Source organism: Dunckerocampus dactyliophorus, chromosome 3 (assembly GCF_027744805.1).
Source record: "Dunckerocampus dactyliophorus isolate RoL2022-P2 chromosome 3, RoL_Ddac_1.1, whole genome shotgun sequence".
Lineage (NCBI taxonomy): Eukaryota > Metazoa > Chordata > Actinopteri > Syngnathiformes > Syngnathidae > Dunckerocampus > Dunckerocampus dactyliophorus.
Window position 1 is genome coordinate 32,815,889 of NC_072821.1, and position 22,417 is coordinate 32,838,305.

Sequence of the window (22,417 nt, forward strand, 5' to 3'; positions counted from 1 at the left end):
TGTGTTGTTCCGAGAAGAACGGAGAGACAAGTCGGAAATACATACAGTATATGGCACTGCTGTTGATGTGTTCAGGTCAGAATAATGTTATAAAAGCGGGCCAGACTCTGTGGGGATGCTACACTGTGTCTCTGTTCGCAGTCATAACAGAGAGGTGTGGCCAAATCTAAAACGCTGCAATGAGAGCTGATGATACGATATTGACAGCTTGTCCAAATATGCGACTGGTTACATTTTAGAAAGCAACACATTTTCTTCCTTAAATTGACTGGCTGACGTGCTGCTGTTGAGCAATATAAAATGAGTGCAGTGCTCGTCTCTATTACACAATATTTTATGGGGGTGTCAATCAATAACTAAGCTCATTCATTCGTTTTTTAGTGCATGTAAATGTTAGAGATGGGAAAATTTCCCACTCTGTTGTGGGAGTAGACCTGTAAGTAGGCCTTATCTGCAAAAGAGCGATAACATGCCAAGACTTCTCTTAGAACAATAGCACCCTGTTCTTCTTTAATTAACTTCACACACATACACATAGGTTTATTATGAGTCATCCTTCCTGACGCAAATGACCAATGAAAGGGATAAATGAACATTTAAGGTTACTTTCACCTTCTTTCACCTTCATTGAAGACGTGACTGTTCCCAAAGACACCAGAGATCAACCACCACCACCTTCCTGTTTTCAGTCACGTCAAGAATCACATCTTCAATGAAGGTAAAAGTACCCTGAAATGTTCATTTATCCCTTTCATACCTCATGTATATGTATATGTATGCCTTTCAAATAGTTTTCTGCATAAAAACGTATTCTGTGTTAACATTTCTGGCTTCATGGAACTGATTAATTGGGTTTACATTATTTCTTATGGAAATCGGTTTGAGTCGGACCTTCTGGAACGAATTAAGCATAGGTCACAATCAGTCGTACGGCTCCTACGGCTGGTCTACGTGCAAAAAAAAAACGCAACAGGCGCACGGAGGTCACACGTGTGACGTGCTGATTTTTGAGCCGTTGACTGGCCGTAGACCGGCCTCAAAAGTTCTTTGTCATGTCAAACAAACTCCACAGGCGCTTGCGTTTTTTTCAGGTTGCAAGACAAACTTACGTACTTTGTACGACTTTGTCTGTGTGTCTTTCGCGTGTTTTGCTGGTGTCAGGTTTGGGCAAAATGTTAATTATTTTCATACGTCGCACTTGTGGACTCCAATGTGCATCGTGCGCCACACGTGCACCCCGCATACGTAATTAGTGTGTCCAGCGTGCGGCGTTCAGATATTTCGTATGTCCTCCATGCGTGTCGAGATCTTACTCTTTCATCGTCACAACAACTATGTTCTCCACAAAGAAAAACCCTAAAAGCCAATAAATCATATGTCCGGTTGTGACCTTAGGCTTTAATGATGCCAAGGTTCCACTGTATTACAATTTGCTGTGGATTTTTTTTTCCATTTTGATTTATCATTATTTAAATTACTAGTATGTTCAATGTACATGTCACCAAATTCTGTAAAAAATAAAAAAAAAGCATCGTTTTTGGACAAAATTTCCATCTTTTAAGTACCGATTTGGCACCGGTATCAGCGAGTATATCAATGAAACCCATCCTTAGTACAAAAACATGAACAGCCCAGAATTTTTAGTAGGTTTATTTTATTGAAAAAACACCCACAATTCAGGTTGTAAATGAATTAATATTTGAGTTTGAATGAATCCAAAAGCATAAAGTCATTAAAACATGAGGAGTACCTGACGCGAGGCTTGTTTTGTACGAGTTGAACTTCCGGCCGGGCAGGAATGAAGGTGGCTGGAGGAGCACAGTGCAGTGTGACACAGGCCGGACCACTGCTCCAGGTTGTCCTGCAGGGTGCCTGCAACGCTTCACGCTGTTCATATTACGAGCACAGGAGCCCAGCGTGAGGAAGGGGAATTGTATCAAGCAAATGGTGGTTTTGCTGCAGCCAGCTCAAGCTTTCACTTGAGCGAACCTTTTTAGCGCTAACAGGCGCCGCTCGGTTTGTGGTTACTTAATGGGGCAGCAAGGTAGGCTACCGCGGCTGTCGCCAGCAGCACTACAACTTTATTTTCACGGACTAATGCGATGTACAGGCGTTGTATAACCGCCTCCCAGCGAGGTATACCACTAGTCTTTAAAGACAATGGCGGCTTTTTAACACCAACTACACATTTAACGCGCTTTTTTTAAATAATCGAGCCGCGCGGACGCTTAACTTCGACCATCTCTTCATGCCCAGCCACCACATGAGAGGTCGACGTCGATAAAAACCAACAAACAAAAAGCCCCCCCTCTTTATTATTATAATTTTTATTATAGGACGCTTGAATCTACGTGAGGGAAAATGCGTTTGGGTTTGTTTTGGATGTGTCTGTGCTGCTTCCTTCGCCTCGGAGCCACCGGCCAAGAGCAGTCGACCCCGGCTGTTTGTTCCCCCTCATGCAGCTGCGATGAAGATGGAGGTGCTGACTGCTCCGGGAGAGGACTGACCACCGTCCCGACCGGCCTCAGTGCCTTCACCTACTACCTGTGAGTACCCACGTACACAAACCTCAGATGTTTCTATTGCTCACTAAAACGGGTGCAGAACATTTAACAGATAATGTTTGCGTTGGGTTTCTTACATATTGATATTTTTTTCATGTCAACCAACTTTGCAACCTGAAGAATCAGGAATAGGGCTGCACCAATCTGCCAAAAATATTATTTTCTTTCTTAGAATTGAGGTCAAGATTCTCTGGGATGATTTTTTCCACACACACCGTTCTTTAAAAAAAAAAGAAATCACACTTTATTTAATAGTTATTATCAGTTTTATTATTAGGGTTGGGTATCGTTTACATATTACCCCATACCAGTGCCACATTGGTACTTTTGAAACGGTCCCCAAATCAGTACTGTCCCTCTTCCACTCCAAAGTGCACGGCTGGCAGATTGAACAAATACAGGTACATGTCTATATTTGTCACAGTTCCAAGTTAAACTTTGTAAAAAAAGAAAACCTGAGTAAAATGATTGCAGTTCATGGCTTTCACGCACTGCTGTCTTGTATCTGTGTGTGTGAAAGGCAGTCTCTCTGAGAAGCGCCCAATAACCTGGAGTCATTGTGTGGTTATGACAGGCTGTGCATTCAATGACAGCTAATGTTAGTAGCTAAACTTTGCCAAATCACTATCATTAGCTAACTACAAACATAACTACTGGGCATACATGTGTGTTACATGGAGTGTAGCTATAACGATTCTTAGTCAATTAATCGAGTAATTGGTTAGGTCAACCAGACCAAATCAATATAAAGCAACACAAACCGTTTGGGTCCGCAATACATCAAAAAATAGGCAAAAATGTTGACCACTCTTTTCCAAAGTCAAAACTGATGTGTTTGTGAATATCTTGTTTTGCCTAAAACACAAATATAATAAGTCTGCTTTCACCGATGACTAAAGAAATTTGAAAAATATTCACACATGAGAGGATGAAGTCGGAGGATATTTACATTTTTACATAAAAAAAAACATGACTCGGATACCAAAATAGTTGTCGATTAATTGGATAATATCAAATTGTTGCAGCTCAACCTTTTAAGCAAAAGAGAAAAAAAATCCACATTTTGCCTAAAAACAAAACATTTTTATTTTTGCAGAATTGTGTGACATGCACGTTGAACAACATAGCCATTTAAATGCTTCAATAATTACAAAAAAAAGTAATAAAAGCACCAATATGAAATAAAATCCACAGAAAATGGTCATAAGTATCCTAGCAAAAAAAGCAGCACGACAGAACACAGAATGTGCAAAAAAAACCAACAGGTTTTTGTGTAATGTTGAGAATTCTGCTCTTTGGAATGCACCTCGCTTGCTGGGACCGTGATGAGGAAGTGTGAGGAGTGTTTGTGCGGCTTTGGAACTGAGCACTGTGTTTAACCTAGGTCACAACCGAATGTGCTATTTTGTTGTTGTTGTTGTTGTTGTTGTTTTTTGGCCATGCAGTTTTTTGCGTTCTCCAAATCGCTGTGTTGGTGTTTTGTTTTGTTTTTTTGGTGGAGAACATGGTTGCAGTGACAATGAAGGAGTTGACACGCATGGAGACATTGGCCGCACAAATTTATGTATGTGGGGTGCACGTGGCGCATGATACACATAGGAGTCTGCAAGTGTGCTGTACAAAAAAATTTACATTTTGCCGAAACTTGACACCAGGAAAAATATACGACACACGTTGACCTTACCATACGACGCACGAAGATGTACTAAGTGCCCGTAGAGTTTTTTTGACATGACAAAGAACCTCTGTGGCTGGTCTGCAGCCAGTCTACAGTTCGAAAATCAGCACGTCACACGCTCGCCCTCCGTGTTTTTTTTTTTGTTTTTTTTTTTTTTTTTTTGCACGTAGCCTGGCCATAGGACGCCTTACGACCGATTGTGACCTAGGCTTTAAGGTTGGTAGAGTTGAGAGCATCAGACTAAATATCACCTTCGAGCACTTGTTGCAGGTGCTGATGATACTGCATTCATTTAGCACAGAAATGAGGCATCAGTTACTACTTAATTTTCAGTTTGGTTACTACATTTTACGTATGCACCACTGCCGTAATGATACCCAATCCCTAATTATTAGACTCCTCGTTGCCTTGTTCTGTAAAGAAACTTCCAATTAGGCCTAACATAAACCAAACATGCATGTTTTTGGAATGTGGGAGGAAACCAGCGTACCCAGAGAAAACCCACACACGCACGGGGAGAACATGCAAACTCCACACAGAGATGCCCAACGGCGATTCGAACCCAGATCTTCCCGATCTCCTGACTGTGTGGCCAACATGCTAACCACTAGGCCGCACGGTGGCGTAGTATGTTTAATTTCTTTTATGTAAAAGCTCTTGACATTCCAATATCAATGTTAAGTATGCTTGAGAAATGTAAGTTTATTGCTTTTGTTTCTGTGTACTTGCATTATTATGCCATATATTATCATTACATTAATGAAAAAATAGTCTCAAAATAAAGTTGCCAATGATATAGTTTATCGGCAATAATTTGTAGGACAGTTATCGCCCAGCAAAATTTGTTATTGTGGAGCCCAACTGAGGAAGTATTTTCTTAATGAATGTATTAGATAATGATCATGGGGACGGTTAAATGACAATTGCACAACAAGTGTCACAGCATTATTACCCTCAGATGCCACAACAGTAAGTCGGATTTAATTTTAAATGGACTGGATACAAGACTTGATCAAAAACTGTACCTTCACAAAAATGACTGACACTGCAATCTATTTAAATATTCAACATAGTCAGTGGCTTCAAAAACCGCACTGCTGATACATTTGATGACCTTATTTGACTTTGTATTTTAAAAAATAGACCAAAAAACTGTTTGCTGCACTTTTTACAAACATGAGGTTTCTCATGCGTCAGAAAACAGGCATGACAGTTCACGCCACAGATACGATTGACGGCCCCACATAGGAACTTTTCCTTGTTAGTTTCTCAACCCTAGGGGTTAATCTTCAACTTGTGTAACCACCCTGCCACCTGCATAGAGAACACTTAATTGCCATTGCTGTGTTAGGAAATTCTGTCTGGCTGCTTTTCTAAAACCAACACCAACCAGCTACAAGATTATGACAACTTGTACAGCGTCATGAGACACTCAATGCAAGAGCTGTATTTAGAAATCTGACAATACTTTTCAGTTCTGTGAAGTGCATCATATTGAGAGTCAAACTAGCCACAGCTGTCAGTATGACACAGTGCAGTTCTACACCCCTCAAAATGACTCGACCCTCATTTTAAATTTTAGCACAAAGGTTACTGTTGGCTGTAATGCACGCCAAAAACATCACAAAAAGTCTGACGGCTTAATCGCCAAGCAAATGTCCTCTCCATGTGCAAACTACAACACACACACTTCCTTGTTTTCCTAACAAACACGCATGCACATGTCAATATATCAAGACTGACAAAATTACCAAGTTTGTTCTTATTTATCGTGCGGCTAATTGATTTACTGCTGTGACAGGCCTAGTAGTAGGCTAGAACCAGACTCTGACTACAAAAGTTATTTATAACATTTAGATTTGTCATGGTACCGGTGACGTTTTATGATTCAGTCCCTGAGTTGTACTTAAAATAAAAATAGACTTTTAATTCCATCCATCCATCCATTTTCTATACCGCTGCTCCTCTTTAGGGTCGCGGGGGCATGCTGGAGCCTATCCCAGCTGACGTCGGGCGACAGGCGGGGTACACCCTGGACTGGTCGCCAGCCAATCGCAGTGAATTTTAATTAGTCGTTTTAAAAAAAAAATTTTTTTGGGACTATTAGTTGTTAGAAAATTTGTTGCTAGCGGCAGCAGTACCGGGAACAGTATATAAGTTAATGGAGTAAATAAAATGGTGATGTGATCGGATTGGTCATTGGGGTATTTAGCCTCACTAATTGGTGATTGCGATCTTATGATTCTGGTAAATTAGATTTATTTGCAAAGTTTATCAACTTGCAGTAGTTTGCTATTAATTAAACAGAAATGAACATTTAAGGTTACTTTGACCTTCATTGAAGCTGTGATTCTTGACGTGACTGAGAGGTGGTGGTGGTTGATCTTGCTGCCACACCATGTCTTTGGGAAGAGTCACGTCTTCAGTGAAGGTAAAAGTAACCTTAAATGTTCATTTAGCCCTTTCATTCCTCATTTATATGCATTTACAATTGTTTTTTTATGCATGTGAAACCATAAAAACATGCCTTTTGATGACGTCATAGACAGGCGACGTATCTCCCGGTTGCCAAAAAAACCCCAAAAAACATAAAAGAATAAAACACAGTTGGACTCACGCAATGTACAGTATTAACAACACAACAAGACGCACGCCATATTATACGCTAACCAGAGAGGGTTACACAAACCGAGGTAAAATTGTAAGGCAAATGTTCGATGTTAGACAAAAAAACACACTAACTGGGGCGGACGCGAACTGAGGTTCCATTGTACTGTATATACTGTGTATGTGTATATGTATGTATGTATGTATGTGTGTGTGTGTGTGTGTGTGTGTGTATATATATATATATATATAATTTTAAAATGGGGGGTTGAATAATTTGGTGTGCAACTGTGCACACAATCATAAAACGTTAAATCAATACTTCGGTGTCAATAAAAACTGAGCATAATCTTTGTGTTATCTTCTGTGTGAGTTTGAAATGCAACTTTTGTCCCACTACGCCACAATCAACAGTGGACTAATTGAAGTCCCCGTTCTTTGGAAATTTTAGGAAACGTAAACAGAGGAAGTGAGTTTATATACGAGACCATCAAGGCATGCCGTCACACAAGACATACTTTTTCAAGTTAGTATAAGAATACCATTGTGTATAATTCTCGGATTGCAATCACAACATGGAGCAGGGCTTTCACATGATATCACAGTCTCTGCAAGCACTGTTGCTGTTTATTTTTTTGCCTTCCTGATGTTATTTGCATGATTATGTGAACTTCTTGTGTGACCATGCACAGCAATTTCACAGCACTCTGGTGAAACCTACCAAAGTGCTTAAAATGCAGTTGAAACTTTTTTTTTTTTTTGCTGTGTAAAAAGGTTGTCCCCATTCACTGTCTTGCCTCATTTGTTCTCTGTGTCTTGAACTTTAGTTGTCCTCTCCCTCTCCCTCTGCCTTTTGTATGCGAAGTGCTGGGGTTTGGGGATCGTGATGAATTAGTGAGACATATTGCAGCTGCAATAGCTTTTTCCCGCCGGGTTAATGCCCCCAACAATCATTTGCTCATATGGTATGGATAAATCGCTTGGGTGTTTTGTCATCAGTTATTCTGTTGAGCTTAGTTTTTTTTTTTCCACACTTGATGAAAGTTTTGCTGTCACGCGTCTACATTGAACAGAAGCACTTCATAGGGTTTACCTGCACCATTTTGTTTAGTTGCGGCTGTTATTTAAAACTCATCCAATTGTCCAACAGAAGGCCACAAAAACACCCATTGTGTGGACGATTTTTAAGTCTGTCGACTCATCTCTTCCAATCTGAGCCACACAGGCAATGAGACATTTTATTTTGATGGTTTCATGGTCTGCTACCATTAGGGATGTCCCGATCCGATCTTCAGGATCGGGATCAGCTGCCGGTCCGCTATATTTTTGAAGATCGGATAATATTGGCTTCTGATACGAGATCAGGCCGATCCGGTTACCTTGGAAACTAGCAAGGTTCGCTTAGTTTAGCCAGTGCAGCTGAGTGTTTGTGCGCGAGGCTGGTTGAGTATATTTTCACTGTGTTGTGTTTTACTGCTTTAATGTAAGGGACCATTTTACATTTCATGCAAAGACCATTTGAGATTTTTCCACTGACGACGTGCAGGTTCTGAGTAGAAAAAGACCAGAGGCACGTTTATCTTGCACCCGGCGCGTATCAACCGTCGATTGCCATTCTCAACACACACACATTCCGGCTTTCAAAACAAGAGCGCTCTTTGTCACATTTGTTGTAATTGTATAAACACAATAAAGGTGTCATGAAAATATCTTGCATTAATAACGCGATTGGAATTACATCTGTGACTGCATCTTCCTTAATCACAAGCACGGCCATTACAGTTTGTTGAGGATTTTGTAGCAATATATGCTGAGGCTGACAAGCCATTAGAAAAGTCCATTTCTCAATTACTAGACAAAATGGGACAATGATGTATTGCTTCAATAAATGTAAGGATTTTTGCATTTTATTCTCTAACCCAAATAGCACACACTCTATGCAGGTAAAATAATTGGAAAACTGAATTCTAAAAAATTAAAACGGAGAAAACGGAATTTGGAAAAAAATAAAACAGATTTCATAGGGTCCTAAGAGTTTGTTTAAATAAAAAATTTATTCTAAATCACACCACAAATTGATCAATTATCATGTCAAAAATGATTAGTGCTACCCTAAAAGTATTTTGCACACCCATTTTTTGGATCATTTATTGGATTAGGGACCTGACTCACAGAGGTTTGTTATAAAAGCCAAACAATATTGTTGGTCATGCTGTGTAATAAAGTCAATTCAGCAATACTTTGTTTGCATTATGTTCAATGCTTTGAAGAGCTACTTTCATAACCATATCCAATTCCACAAATGCATGTTTGTAACAAACGCTTATTATCATTATTAAAACAAACAAACAAAAACGGCAAGACTATACAAAAAAAAAAAAAAACTGGATCGGGACATCCCTAGTTACCATTTTGTTTAAAAAAAAAAACAAAAAAACAATTAACCCATAATGCAACTTGCAGTGGGCATGAATGGAAACTGTCAGACTAGTGGTTCTCAACTGGTGGGTCAGGGATCCATTGTGGGTGGGTTGCGGGTTATTTTGAAGTAAATTTAGCAATGTTTTAGTCGAAGAAAATCAAGTGTCATAAGTGCAGCAGCAAGCATGCTGTATTCCTTTCCACGCCACACTAATTGCATGTACACGGTAATTACAGGGCAAAATTGACATTTCACACCATCAGATGTTCATGAAACTTCATCTGCAGATAGATTTTACAGTGGATTTATATCCTACATGCCTTTTATCTTGTCCTGAAGCTCCGATCCATGAGTTTGAAAGGCTTAAAGTTGGACTTAACTTTTCTGTATAGGAATGAAAATACACCAGATATCATATAAAAGAATTGCATTTTTAAGGACGTCCCCACGCATTCTCCTAATCGAGCACGCACGCACAGTGTTCGAGTTTTGCATCGCTAAAATACGGGGATTGTATTTGTAACATTCCTACTTATGTGTTTGGACCTGGACACGCCGCGTTGGATGATGACTGCACTAAGCGTCACTGCTACTGAACCGTACTGTCCAGAGGCGTACAAAACGTCCTTATTTTGCATGTTGTCCCCATAAATGTCTCGTAAAAGGAGTTTAACATAAAGCCAGATGAGTTAAATATGAATACTGAACAAAGTGAATCAACTGACCAAAAGAAGAAGCGAGTCAACTGTATTTCACAGGTCAACCACAACTCCCATGACCACCACATACCCAGAAGACATTGACGTCACCGACAGGCAGACTGTAACATTTGAAGTCTTTTAAAGTGCTAAAAAAAAACAATTTCATATAAAGCCTGCCGTGCTTAAATCCATTGCTTCATTTCTGACCGATTGATTACCTTTTAAACAATGTTCGATCGACATATACGTCGTCCTGAATAGAAACTTGAGAACCCTGATTGGTGTAGTTGAATCATAGGAATATAAATTGATGTATGCATCAATGTAATGAATGTATAGTTACACCCCTATAAAAATGGTAATGACTTCAATTAAAGTATAAAAAATATAAATGAAGGAATTAAATATAAAATTATGATGACATAAATACAAGTATAAAATAGAAATAAAATGAAGGACTAAATAAATGTAATAACGACATTGACATCAATAAGTGTAAAAAATATAAATAAAATAATGAAGGAATGACAAAATATAAAAATGACCAAATTTGTAGAAAATATAAATAAAATAGAGACGGAATGAATAACCATAAAAATGACATTGACTTCAATAAAAGTATAAAATAATGAAGGCAATAAATATTTAACTGTCTGACTTAAAAAGTATAACAAATATAAATAAAATGACGGAATAAATAAATCTAAAAATGACTGACTTCAATAAAAGTAAAAAATATAAATAATGACAGAATTAAAAAATCTAAAATGACTGACTTAAATAAAAGACTGTTTTAAGAACTCCTGATATCAACTAAGTTGAAATAGCCAGCTGATGGTGGTTGAAAAGCCTGACTTTTGACGGTGTGATTGCTGGTGTGAATAGTTGTCTTTCTATGTGCCCTGTGATTGACATTTGCCTCAAGTCAGCCGGGATAGGCTCCGGCTCCTTGTGACCCTGACTACGCTAAGCGGTAGAAAACGGATAGCTTTCCAATATGAGTTAAGACAATTGTTCAAAAATACAAAATGTGTTTTGATTGTGTGGTATCGGCCAATCTAGGACCTGTTATTTTTGGAAATCGTGTTCTGTACATTGTTTAGATACATCTTTTGAGGGTGTTGGAGCCCACAGGGTCTTGTGTATTGGAAAAAGCACTGTCACAGAGAAGCAGAAGAGAGAAATAAGGAGGGCCTGCACGCTATGTGAGGCAAACAAACACACCTTTTGAAAGTATGTAGTTTACTGGAGTTCTGTCAACTCCTGTGCCTTCAGAAGTGTCAACAGGTAGCTTTTAAAGCCTCCTATCTCAGTACTGTCTTCTCCTAGTCTGAACAAGGTTGAGACTGAGGAAGGAGTTGTTGTGCCATCAGGGGTCCTGTAGTTCACTCGTGCGGCTTGCCTGCCTCGCCACTGGTGCCCGCAGCCCCTTTTTTATATGAATGATACTTTTGTTCTTGGTCAGCAGAGGTGAAAGAAGCCAGTCAGTCAAAGTAGGAGGACTTGTAAAAGGGAAAATATTAAATCTCACCCCCCTTCGACTCCCCACCACTTTCCCCGGTTACCTTTTCCCACCCTGTTACACAGTTTCCAACGACTAATTAGTAGAATTTTTCTTTTGCCAACATTCTTGGTTAAACGGTGACCGATTGTTGAGAAGCTGTGATCGCGGACTTTAACATCTGGTTAAAATACTTCAGTATTTAACAGCTGGTTAGAGGTTAATCGATGACAAAGCAAATACTTGATACACTTATAAACGGAGGAATGTTTTCACGATCTGACTTCTGCTCCCAGATGGGCTGCATTGTATTTGTTTATCGATTGGATGCCTGATACGAGAAACACATCCTGCCCTTCACTTTTGTGTACATTGCAGTAAATTGGTACACCGATTACAACCCTGTAGGGCCCTATGAGTTCTGCGTTAACGGAATTGCGAAATTTGTACATTCAATACGGAATCTAATGTTAAATGCTGAATCTCGCGGATATTGACATAATGTGAATGAAATGTTGCCATCGTGAGGAGAATCAACGTTTGTGTGGGAAAATATTTCCCCGGCGAACCTCTCAATCGGGGCGGAATCTCGTCACAAACACTAACCCGCCCCTTTCCGAACTAACATGTTGAAACAGTGACCTGAAACACAGGCAATAGTTGGCAAAAAAACCTTCGAGACCACTCTCCTATGAGTGTGAATGGAAGCTAGTGGGGTTAGCACAGCATGTTATTGTGTCTGTCTGTGTGTGCGTCTCTGGCTGTATGATTGTGTTGTGTTTTACCGCTTGTCTATGCAAACGAGCATTTTAGGTTGCCCGCTGACGTCGTGCAAGCTCGTCTTAGCAGTCGACAGATATTCTCAACACACACAACATATTTCCGGCCTTTGAAATAAGAGCGCTGTTCGCAGCATACTGTCTAATTGTGTAAACAAAATATGGGTGTTATAAAAAAATATCTTACATTAATAATGCAATTGGTATTAGCAATGTGTGCAGAGGGTGACATCCCATTCACGTCTTCAATGAAGGTAAAAGTAGTCCTAAATGTTCACTAATCCCGTTCATGCACCATTTACATGCATTTAGAATTGTTCTATGCATGTAAAACTATCAAAACGTGTTTTGGGTTAACATTTTTGAGAGTCAACCTATGATGACATCACAAGCAAGCGGGGTAACATTGTCACATCCGGTTGCAGTTGTCGTTTTGTTTAGCTAGCTAACAGGATGCTAACAAGGAAGGATGTTTTGTGATAAAAAAAACAAAAACGAAAGCCATTAAGAACACATTTGGGCTCACGCAGTCTGCTAACAACACGACAAAATGCTAACCTTAGAATGCATGCAAACTGAGGCAAAATTGTGGCGTGCATTTTTTTTAATGTTAACCGAAAAACACGCTAACCAGGGCAGACGCTAACCGAGGTTCCACTGTATTCGATTTATGAGAATCCTGTACCAACCCCTCAAACTAGAGCTGTTCTATGTAACTTCTGAGCATGAACTCATGAAGCCTGCTCGGATAAGACGCAAAACATCTTCTAATATGACCTGAACAGTCCACTTGTGATCGATTCAGTGCCCTGAGAAAAGTTTTATCAGGTGTTTGAAGCGCAGCTAGGTAACAATAAAGATATTTGAACGGAGTTGGTTGTTTACCAGCATAATGGTTTATTGTTTTTTTTTGTGCTTGCTTTCAAAGTGCATTTGGTTTATCTCCTTGCTCTATGCTTTCATGGCAGTGGTCAGTGTCATTTCCTGCTTTGTGGCATTTACAGCCCACAGATAAACTGGATTATCTGTATCTGCTCCAATTGAGCTGCATTCTTTGTCTGATAACGTGAACCTCACACCCTGTTTGAATTTCCTACCTTCAGAGTTGTATATCCCTAATATCATGGTAGGAGATTTGTGAAGAACTATAGCAAATATGAGCACTAGGAATTAATTTATTTAACTAGGAATTTTCACCTTACAGTAAGTCAGCAGTTTTGCAGTTAGTCACTGTCTTTTAAAATGAGGCAATCCTGCGTTGGATTATATCGGCCTGCATCTCAAATATTGGCACTCCGACACAAGCAGTTGATTCCAGACTTCTCCCTAGCACGACCATCCAGATAGAGCCCACGTGATCACAAAAACAGTGTTTGCTAGCGTGCTAACAAAGTAGCAAGGAGCAGGGGCAATGCCAGTCGTTTGGCAGCTGAGTGCAAGACTTGTCATGCACAGGTTTCCCGTGGTGGCGCAGAACCGGGGAAGGTGAATAGGACCGTCCTCATGGCAAATATGAAGCGGCATCGCACAGGAAACTCTAAGGACAGCAAAAAGTCATTAGCTATGGCAGAAAAAGAGCCTGCCCCACCCGGTGGTGAGTAATGTCAGGTTTAAATGCCTCATTGAGCGCCTCGCTATGGCAAGCTGCCACTACATTGTGGTTACAACAATACCCCACAAGCATAAAGAAGTAAAAGGGGGAGTTTTGGCCAATATTTGATATCGGTTGGACACCACTAGTTGCCAGGAATATGGGACATTTCTAGCCGTATTCCTGTTAATCTTCTGTGTATAAACAGGTCTGCTACTTGTGTCAGTTTTCATCTTATCCTCAACGTGAGTAAATCCAAACAGCACATGGGATTGATATTTAGCAATACCGGATTATGTAACCGTTTAGGGTTGTCATCATTTATTGCAGCTGCATCTTTAGTGTCCTCTTCAATCTGTCTAAGCCAGGACAGGCCAAGGACCTTGATGAGTAAAGCAGCCAGAAACGGAGGGAGGAAGGATGATATAGTCATGCAGGCCTCCCATCACCTCCCATTTTGCATGTGTACGAGCGACAAAATCTGCACTTAATCTTGCTGAACATGTTAAATTGTGTTTGGGAGCATGTCCAGTGGACTACCAATGCGGGTTGCACTGCCAGAGTAGGGAAAAGCATTAAGGATTGGGTTGTTGGAAGCATTGTTGCAAGTATACGGTCTATGAAGTAACTGGATCAGCGGGTAAATGTACTGTAGATGGAACATAGATAGCAGGGATGATGAGTGTTCTGTCATGGTGTATGGATGTATGCAAGTGTAGTTGGGACTGCAGAAGAGGGCAATATGATCCTTGTCGGATTTCAGGGGCCCACACACACAAGGTTCTAGAGAGATCTGGCAATGAAATTCAAGATGACCAAATTGAGAGTGAAAAGGAAAGGGGGGCGGGGGGCGGCACAGAGGGCGCTACTTCATTTCTAAATCCTGGATGTTTTTCAGTCTTTATGCTGTGTGTCGTGTTTTTTGTTTTTTGTTTTTTTATGTATGCGTCCGGAGCTTTTCTTTTAAGCAGGTTATGCTTTCATCCTGCTTTTCTGCTCCGTTCTTTTAATGTGAAACGATTGTAAATTGTTTTCCATTTCTCTGGAAGAATTCCATTCATCTGTGATTTTCCTTTTGAACATGTGTTGTGATATTAGCTTTTGTGTGGAAGCAAATCAAGTCTTGTGTGCATATTTTTTCATGCTGCTACATGCTTACCTTGAAGCTGGATTGAACAGTCAAGATCCCCGGGGCTGAAGTGACGTGAATCCTTAAAAGAAAAGAATAAAAATAGGCATATGAATAAGTAACGAGCACACTATTGTTTGCTTAGTTGCTTTTGTGTTTTACGTGTTTTAGTTGAAATTAAACAGGTTTGCTCTGTAAATTGTGTGTGTTATTTTTGGAGTTGTAACTAAACAAAATCTGCGATGTAACATATGACACGCTGGAAGAGTCTACAGATTACTGCCTCAAAGCAAGAAGGTTCTGGGTCCTTGTCGGCATGTTTTCTGGCTTGGAATTGTGTGTAACAAACACACACAATGATCAGGGCCTTGTGCTTGCGTTTAGTTTTTTAATTATTATTATTATCACCACTATTATACTCCTCACTGTCATCTGACAATGCTGTTCATCATGGGAGGTCCCGGAAGGAACGTTGACGGGGTACTGACTTTATTAAAATGAATGCAAAATAATTGAGTTTTTATCTAATATTGAATATTAATTAAAATATTAACATTTAATAAGTACAATGTTACATTAATATTGAATATTATTTTAATTAATTAGTAATTTAGATTCATTAGTATTAGTCATTTTAATGATTTGTTTTAATTAATTTAAAATCATTTGAATTATTTTTAAAAAATAATGCAATTTTCTCCTCCCGCAAGCTGATGAATGATAGCCAGCGAGCCTCGCCGGTGGTGTCAGCCGTCAGCGGGGAGAAACCACGGCAGTGGAGCCGACTCACCCTGGTTCTTACGCCAATGACGGTAAAATTGGATCGGATTGTGATGCAGATTAGTTAACTACTGGGGGCAAAAAACTTGTCATGTATGATTTAGAGACCGTGGTAATTTTTCAAGCTCCATGTTTGACCCTTGGGGTTGTATTTGGCATTTCTCTTCTTTCTCAAACCTGTTGAGTCGGGTTGATGCCAAAGTGTTATAATTGTGGCTCTCATCTAACCACATCCCTTTCTCCTCTTAAGCCCTCTCTGAATCATTCAGGTGTTCATTGTTCCGTCTCGAGCATGGGGGAGCTTGCTGGCACTCCAGAATGTCAATTGGTTATGGCAAAGTGTGTTACCAATGATTTCCTGGGTGACTGTGGTCCCAGTTCCCTTGAGTGCCGCCTGTGTACAGCAATTCTGGGTTCACCTTTCTCAGAATCGTCCTTACACCGCAAGCTGAAATCTTGCATGGACCTTCGGATCCCTTGTCTTTCTCACCAAGCTGATGGTCTTGTAGGACATTCCAGCCTTGTAGAATTCTACAACCTTGACCCTTTTGATGGGTTTTTGCCCGTTGTGATGGAGAGGTTCGGATTGAAGAGAGAGTGTATGTGACTGGTGTTTTTTTACTACATAACCAGCTGAGGTTGGGGGTACTTTCCTAAAGTGACAGGACTAATTTGTGTGCCACATGGGTCTGTGGAGGTCCAAATTCTTGGTGGTTGGTCCAAGATTAAATACTCACTGTTAAAATAAACTGGTCGTAAAACATTCTGGACTGTTCATTGTCTTTGTAAGAGGGTAAGCGTACAACATCAGCAGGTGATGAAATAATTATTTGCCCCACTGTAGAAGATGAGTGGGTACATGTATTCTGTATCTGGATTTTGTAGTTGTAGGTAGGGCTGCAACTCACAATGATCTTTAGTCAATTAATCTGAAAGTTTTTGTTTTGATTAACTGAGTAATCGGTTAGGCCTGAGACGGACCAAATCGATATAAACTCACAACACTTGCAGGGTTACATTTTTTTAATAAAAAAATGATTAATCCGATTCCAAAATATTTGTCGATTAATTGGATAATTGATGAATCATTGATTCATCAATTACTTGTAGCTCTAATTGTAGGTATTCATCCAATAAATTCAAAAACTGAATTACTTTGAAACTATTATGGTGATTTTGAGGTGTCTAACGTGCGGCACGGGAGCCATTCGTGGCTCATGGCTGATTTTTTTTGTTTTTTTTATTGCCCCACGGCAAATCTATAGAATTTAACAAGAAAAAAAAAAAAACAGCAAATCCCATCAGTAGTAATTTTACAAGAATAAAGTCACATTTTAAGAGAAAAACTTACATTTGCAAGACCGAAAGTTGAAATAATTGGAACATTAAAAACAGCAAAAATGGGGAAAAAACAGCTTTAATTTTACTCGTATATAGTCAAAATATTACAAGAAAAAAGTCTAAATTTTATGTGGATAATATGAGGAAAAATGTCAATTTAGTTATTTTTTTTAAGTTATTTTAAAAATCTTATGAGAAACAAAAAAAAAGATGTAATTTTTGGGAAATTTGTTTGGGGAAAATGTGATAATGTAATGGGAATTAATTGAAACAACAGCAAAATCGGGAAAAAAAGAGCAAAGGGCAACATTCATATTGATGTTGTTTTTTCACCTATATCACAAAGCTGACATTCAATTTTTTTTCTTGCTTTACAAAATATCAAAGTGACTGTTGCATCTTTTTTATTTTTCACTATATGACTCTCACTGGAAAAAGTTTGGACACCTCTTGTCGAGACGGTTTGAATACTCGCTAAATATAGCAACACATTTGCTAAGTTGGCTACACTGAGCTCTCCTGCCATTTCTTCCTGTTCTGTGGCGGACCAGGTGCGTATGACGTGTGTTAAGTGGCGTAAGAAAGCGTACAGCCACTTCCTGTACGGAGTTGGCAAGCTACATTCTCAGACAGTCCCGTTATAATGTGTTTATGCACGAGAGCAAACAAAAAGCCCATTTTTAGCCCATTTGTTTGTGCCATGACTTCATTGTACTTGAAATTTCCTTGAGTCAATGCATTAGCTTCATTTGGAGCCATCCTGTGCACGTCTACAGACTGGTTTTTATCTTGGTTGTAATGTGGTGGCTGTCATTTCCAAGTTGTGGAGGAGCAGTCGCATTTCTTAAATTGTGTTTTTCTTACATGCGATTGAGTGTGCGTGCCATGGGGCTTTTGACTTTGTGGATTATCATCAGAAAGGCGGCTTCTGTCAAATAACTGGTGAGCAGCAATCACATTATAGTAATTCTCTGACACGTTTCTATCGTTCGTGCGTGCGTGCGTGCGTGCGTGCGTGCGTGCGTGCGTGCGTGTGCATGCATGGACGAACTCCAGGCCTAACTCTACCCATTGTGCCAGAGGAAGGGAAGTGTAGAGATTGCACAAGAGTAGGTTTTTCCTCTCGTGAGGTTGGACACAATTAAGTTTGAAGTTGGATTTTTTGCCATTAAGTGGAAAAGGTCAGGGACTACTATATTTTCGGTCCAATTTTTTTGTGTTGAGTGGCTTAAAGTTTCAGGATATGTTAATGCGCAGTGAGCTACTGTTTACGTATTGGGGAGAACATTCTGTAAAACATTCTGGGTCATTTCATACACGAAAACAACTTTCTAATTCATTAGTGTAATATCAAAAATATCTCCTTAGGTTAAACAGAACTAAGATCCCCCCCATGTGATTACTCGCATCTATGGAAAAAATAAAATTGATTACATTTGTCCTTCGCTTATCGCAGTTAATTGGTTCCACACCCGACCGCGATAAGTGAATTTCCGCTAAGTAGGATTCAGTATTAATAGAACATTTTTCTAGTTATGTCATAGAAAATCTGTTTATGATCTTCGAAATACATTTTTTTAACATTAGTGCCCTCCAGACATGGAATAACACACACAGTCACCTTTTGTATTACCCAATATAGTAAATATAATCAGAAAAAAAGAGGTATTAGACATAAAAACAATAAAACTCGCACGTTAGCAGTTCCTTGTTTTTTTTCTGGACAGCGTATTTCCTGCGGTGGCTATTGTCTCTATTTATTGTAATGGTGGTTTTAAATGGTTTAGAAACACTTGTATTACCCTATATAGTAGCCATAATAAGTCAGTAAGTAAGCCATGTAAGATATAAATAAACCTCATGTTCTTGTGTGTCACAGTAAATGTGTTCCCCAGCAAACCTTAGTGGCGGGTGGACAGATGCGTGGAGGACAGGACGTGACGTCGGAGGTTCAGAGTTGAGTTTGAGCTTGTCGTGGGTTATGGCCCAAACAGTAGCCCGTGTTATTATTACAATGATTAAGTTGTAATTATTGTGTCTGTTGTGAGGTCATTTAAACTTGCAATAAATGCCTGTTCTGGCGATCACACCTACTGCTTGTCTCGCCGAACAATTACTGACACCAAGTGGCTAATTTAGAATACTACATTCACAATTAGATAGCTTCTGCCTTGTATTTGCATTTTAGTCCTTTAGTTGGTTAATTTAGCCATTTTAATGCTTGAAAATACTTACAGGGATAGTTTGGATTTTTTGACATGAAGTTGTATGACATTAAAGATGTTCCGGCTTGTTGCTGGGGTCTCTTAAGTCAAGCGTTTTGCTTCTCAAAACAATATGCGTTCAAGAGTAATACATTTACATCCCCAAAACCATCAAGTCAACTCAATCGCTCCATGTTGTTTTTCTCTCTGTTCAATAGTGATTTTGTTGTTCTTTCTTCTCCACAGAGATCTGAGCATGAACAACATCACTGAGCTTCCAGCAAATGTTTTCAAGAATTTTCCCTATCTGGAGGAGCTGTGAGTACATGCCTTGGTTTCTTTCATTAGTGGTGTATTGACACAGTACAATGTTGACATGAGGGCTGGGCTTTATGGTATGGACCTGCTTATTTGACTTAGCACTGCAACACATGGCATAGGGGCATTCCATGTCCTCCTTGACTGGGGAAGATAAGCATGCTCAAAATGTGCAAAACACCAGCACGTAAAAAAAAAAAATGATACCAAGATGAAGTAAGGGTCACGTGACGTCCTGAGAGGATTGCTGGGTGTTTTTGTGCAGCAAACCTCTCATCTTTGTGAGTGTTTGCTAAATGTTTGGGTACTTCTCGCTCTCGCCCGGTATTGGGGGTGGGAGTTGGAGATGGTATCAGTCTACCTGATATCAGGTATCATGCTGCCCAGAGAATGCCAAGTGACCAGCGAGTAACTGAACTCCAGTGATTCCAACTCTGGCTGTTGCGGATATGCTCGGATCTTTCAACAGTCTAGTCCTCTCGCCCTCTTCTTTTCTGTCCACCACCTGAATTAGCTTTGTTAAAAGTCAGTTTACTTTCCATCCGATGGTATTGAGGAAGCAATTGGAAAAATTGTTTCCATGACCACAAAAAAAAAGTCCTAACCTGTCAAGCCATTTTCAGAATTGTTCCTTCGTAATTGTTCATAATTGTCCTGTTTAGAAAAAGGTGCCTTGATTGACACGACTCCAGTTCCTGTCTATGTTTATTTAACCTTTTCATGGAACAAATCTTAAGGCTTGTCTCAGTGAACATTGGTTGGAGGGCCTCCTTTTCTTTCCAGCTGCTGCAGTGTCAGTGAACCAGAGCGGCGGCCCTGAGGGCTGAGAGGCTTGACAGAAAAGAAGATCAGGGAGGGTAAAGAGGGCAGGCCATACACGTGCAAAACCGGAATTGACACCGGGAAAGAATATTCCTTCGTGCCTAGTCACGCTTTGCTTTGTTCTAGTCAGTCTTGCCAAATGCACACACTGAGTAGACATGATGATGAGAGGTATGCCATGTTTCCTTCGGTGTGTATTTTTTATTTTTATTGAAAATAACCTGCAAGTGATATCAATCAGACAGATACAGTATGTCAGATAAAGCAGGTTATGGATGGCCTTTAAAGGTCAGGAGGAGTATTTTAAATTGCATGCGGTAGTGGATGGAGAGCTTTTGCCCTGTTTGCCACAGGGCTGCAATCTATCTGTGGCAAGTTGTGAGGGTGCTAGATGACTGTTACGCCCCGGCTGGGGAACACCAGGGCTTTACATAAGTTTTGAAGAGGTCCCAAATTACCACCAGAGCCACTCTTTTGGCTGTACAAGGAAGTTATTTTACAAAAACAAAAAGAAAGCAGGTCTCTAACATGAAGCGTCTATTTGTGCAAAGTCCGATACGTCCAAGGTGCGGCAGGTTGGGAGGAAAGTGAGATACGGGAGGTGCTCTTCTTCTTCCCGGCATGTCCCTCTGCCTCTTATGGAGGGCTGGGTCCTCACTGCAGCCAGTCCGGTGCCAGGGTCCTCTAACAAAAGGAAAAAAAAAAAGAAAAGAAAAAAACACACCTGCCCTCTATTTGGGCAATCGGACACAAAAAAACCCCAAAATCTTACGACACAGTGTCGTAAAAATGTGTCGCTTAATTTGCATAAGTGACGCAAAACTGCAGCCCGAATGGAGATTTTCTACATCAGATGCGTAAAACTGAGCTTTTTGGTTTGTGAATGTGCAACATTATTTTATGTTTTGAAACCTTATTATGAAGTAAAGATGAAACAAACTCGCTGCCGTTGTTATTTTAGGCCTGCAGCTTGTTCTTGATTGGCTTTATTTGCAGATTATTCTAAAAGAATAAAACTTAAAAATGTGATATATTCATAGATATTATACTAATTTGCTCTTTGTCACCTAACACAAAACTTATATAGCTTATTGTGCAATATACTGACCTACGTTGGATTGGTTTTAGCATCTTTAATGAACACATCAAAGTGGCCCCCACATCCTTAATTTTTTTCTCTATTGTATATCAGCGAACAGGAAGTGCTGAATCTTTATTTAAAAAAAAAAAACAAAAAAACAGTGGCAGTCCGAATGTATTAGTCAATTTTTATTAATAAATGAATGTATGGGAAACACTATGATGGACCATCATATTTATATTCATATTAAATATGAATAGAGCTCTTTTTATTTCATTTATTTTCACATTGAAGTAAGACATGCTGACGTGCTTTGAAAGAATCAAAATATGGGAGAATCACGTCTCATTTCTACCGACTATCCTAAAGCATTTTGGGGTGAACCTTTTTTAGAACTCCAAAATCTCTCGCTGACTGTTCCAGAAATTTGTTTCCATACCAATGTAATATTAGGTTATTTTTCGGTTAATGTCTAAAATTTAGGCCACGATTTTGCATTCTTTGGTTAGCGTACAATATGGTGCATGTATTGTCGTGTTCTCAATACACTGCGTGAGTCCATCTCCATTTTAACATATGTTTCTATTAGGGCTGTCAAATGATTAAAACATTTAGCAAATTAATCTGTTTTTAAATAATGAATCATGACTAATCACCATTTGCAATTATGTGTGAAATATGCCCTTTTTCACTGTATTTTATGAACAAAAAGATAAATGACCGGACACAATTTTATATACTTGTATGTATTAACAGCTCCAAATGAACTGAAAATGTAAATCATGCTAAAAGATAGCACACATGTCTGAAAATCTTAAAACACCAGTCTCTTTAATACAAGTAGTAGCAGTACTATGAGTCATGAGGGTTTGAGTTCAAAGACACCATGTAATTTTTGA

The 22,417-nt window shown here is 39.5% G+C and overlaps 1 protein-coding gene across 1 annotated transcript in view; it reads left to right on the plus strand.

Annotated features, from left to right (window-relative positions):
• Nucleotides 1–1,796: 1,796 nt before the first annotated feature.
• The window catches only part of lgr4 (leucine-rich repeat containing G protein-coupled receptor 4), a 62,231-nt gene continuing 41,610 nt past the window's right edge, over nucleotides 1,797–22,417 (plus strand). The window contains exons 1-2 of the mRNA XM_054769872.1: nucleotides 1,797–2,546; nucleotides 19,544–19,615. Coding sequence (XP_054625847.1) covers nucleotides 2,362–2,546; nucleotides 19,544–19,615 — 257 coding nt within the window. The 5' untranslated portion in view covers nucleotides 1,797–2,361. The remainder of the gene's footprint in view (nucleotides 2,547–19,543; nucleotides 19,616–22,417) is intronic.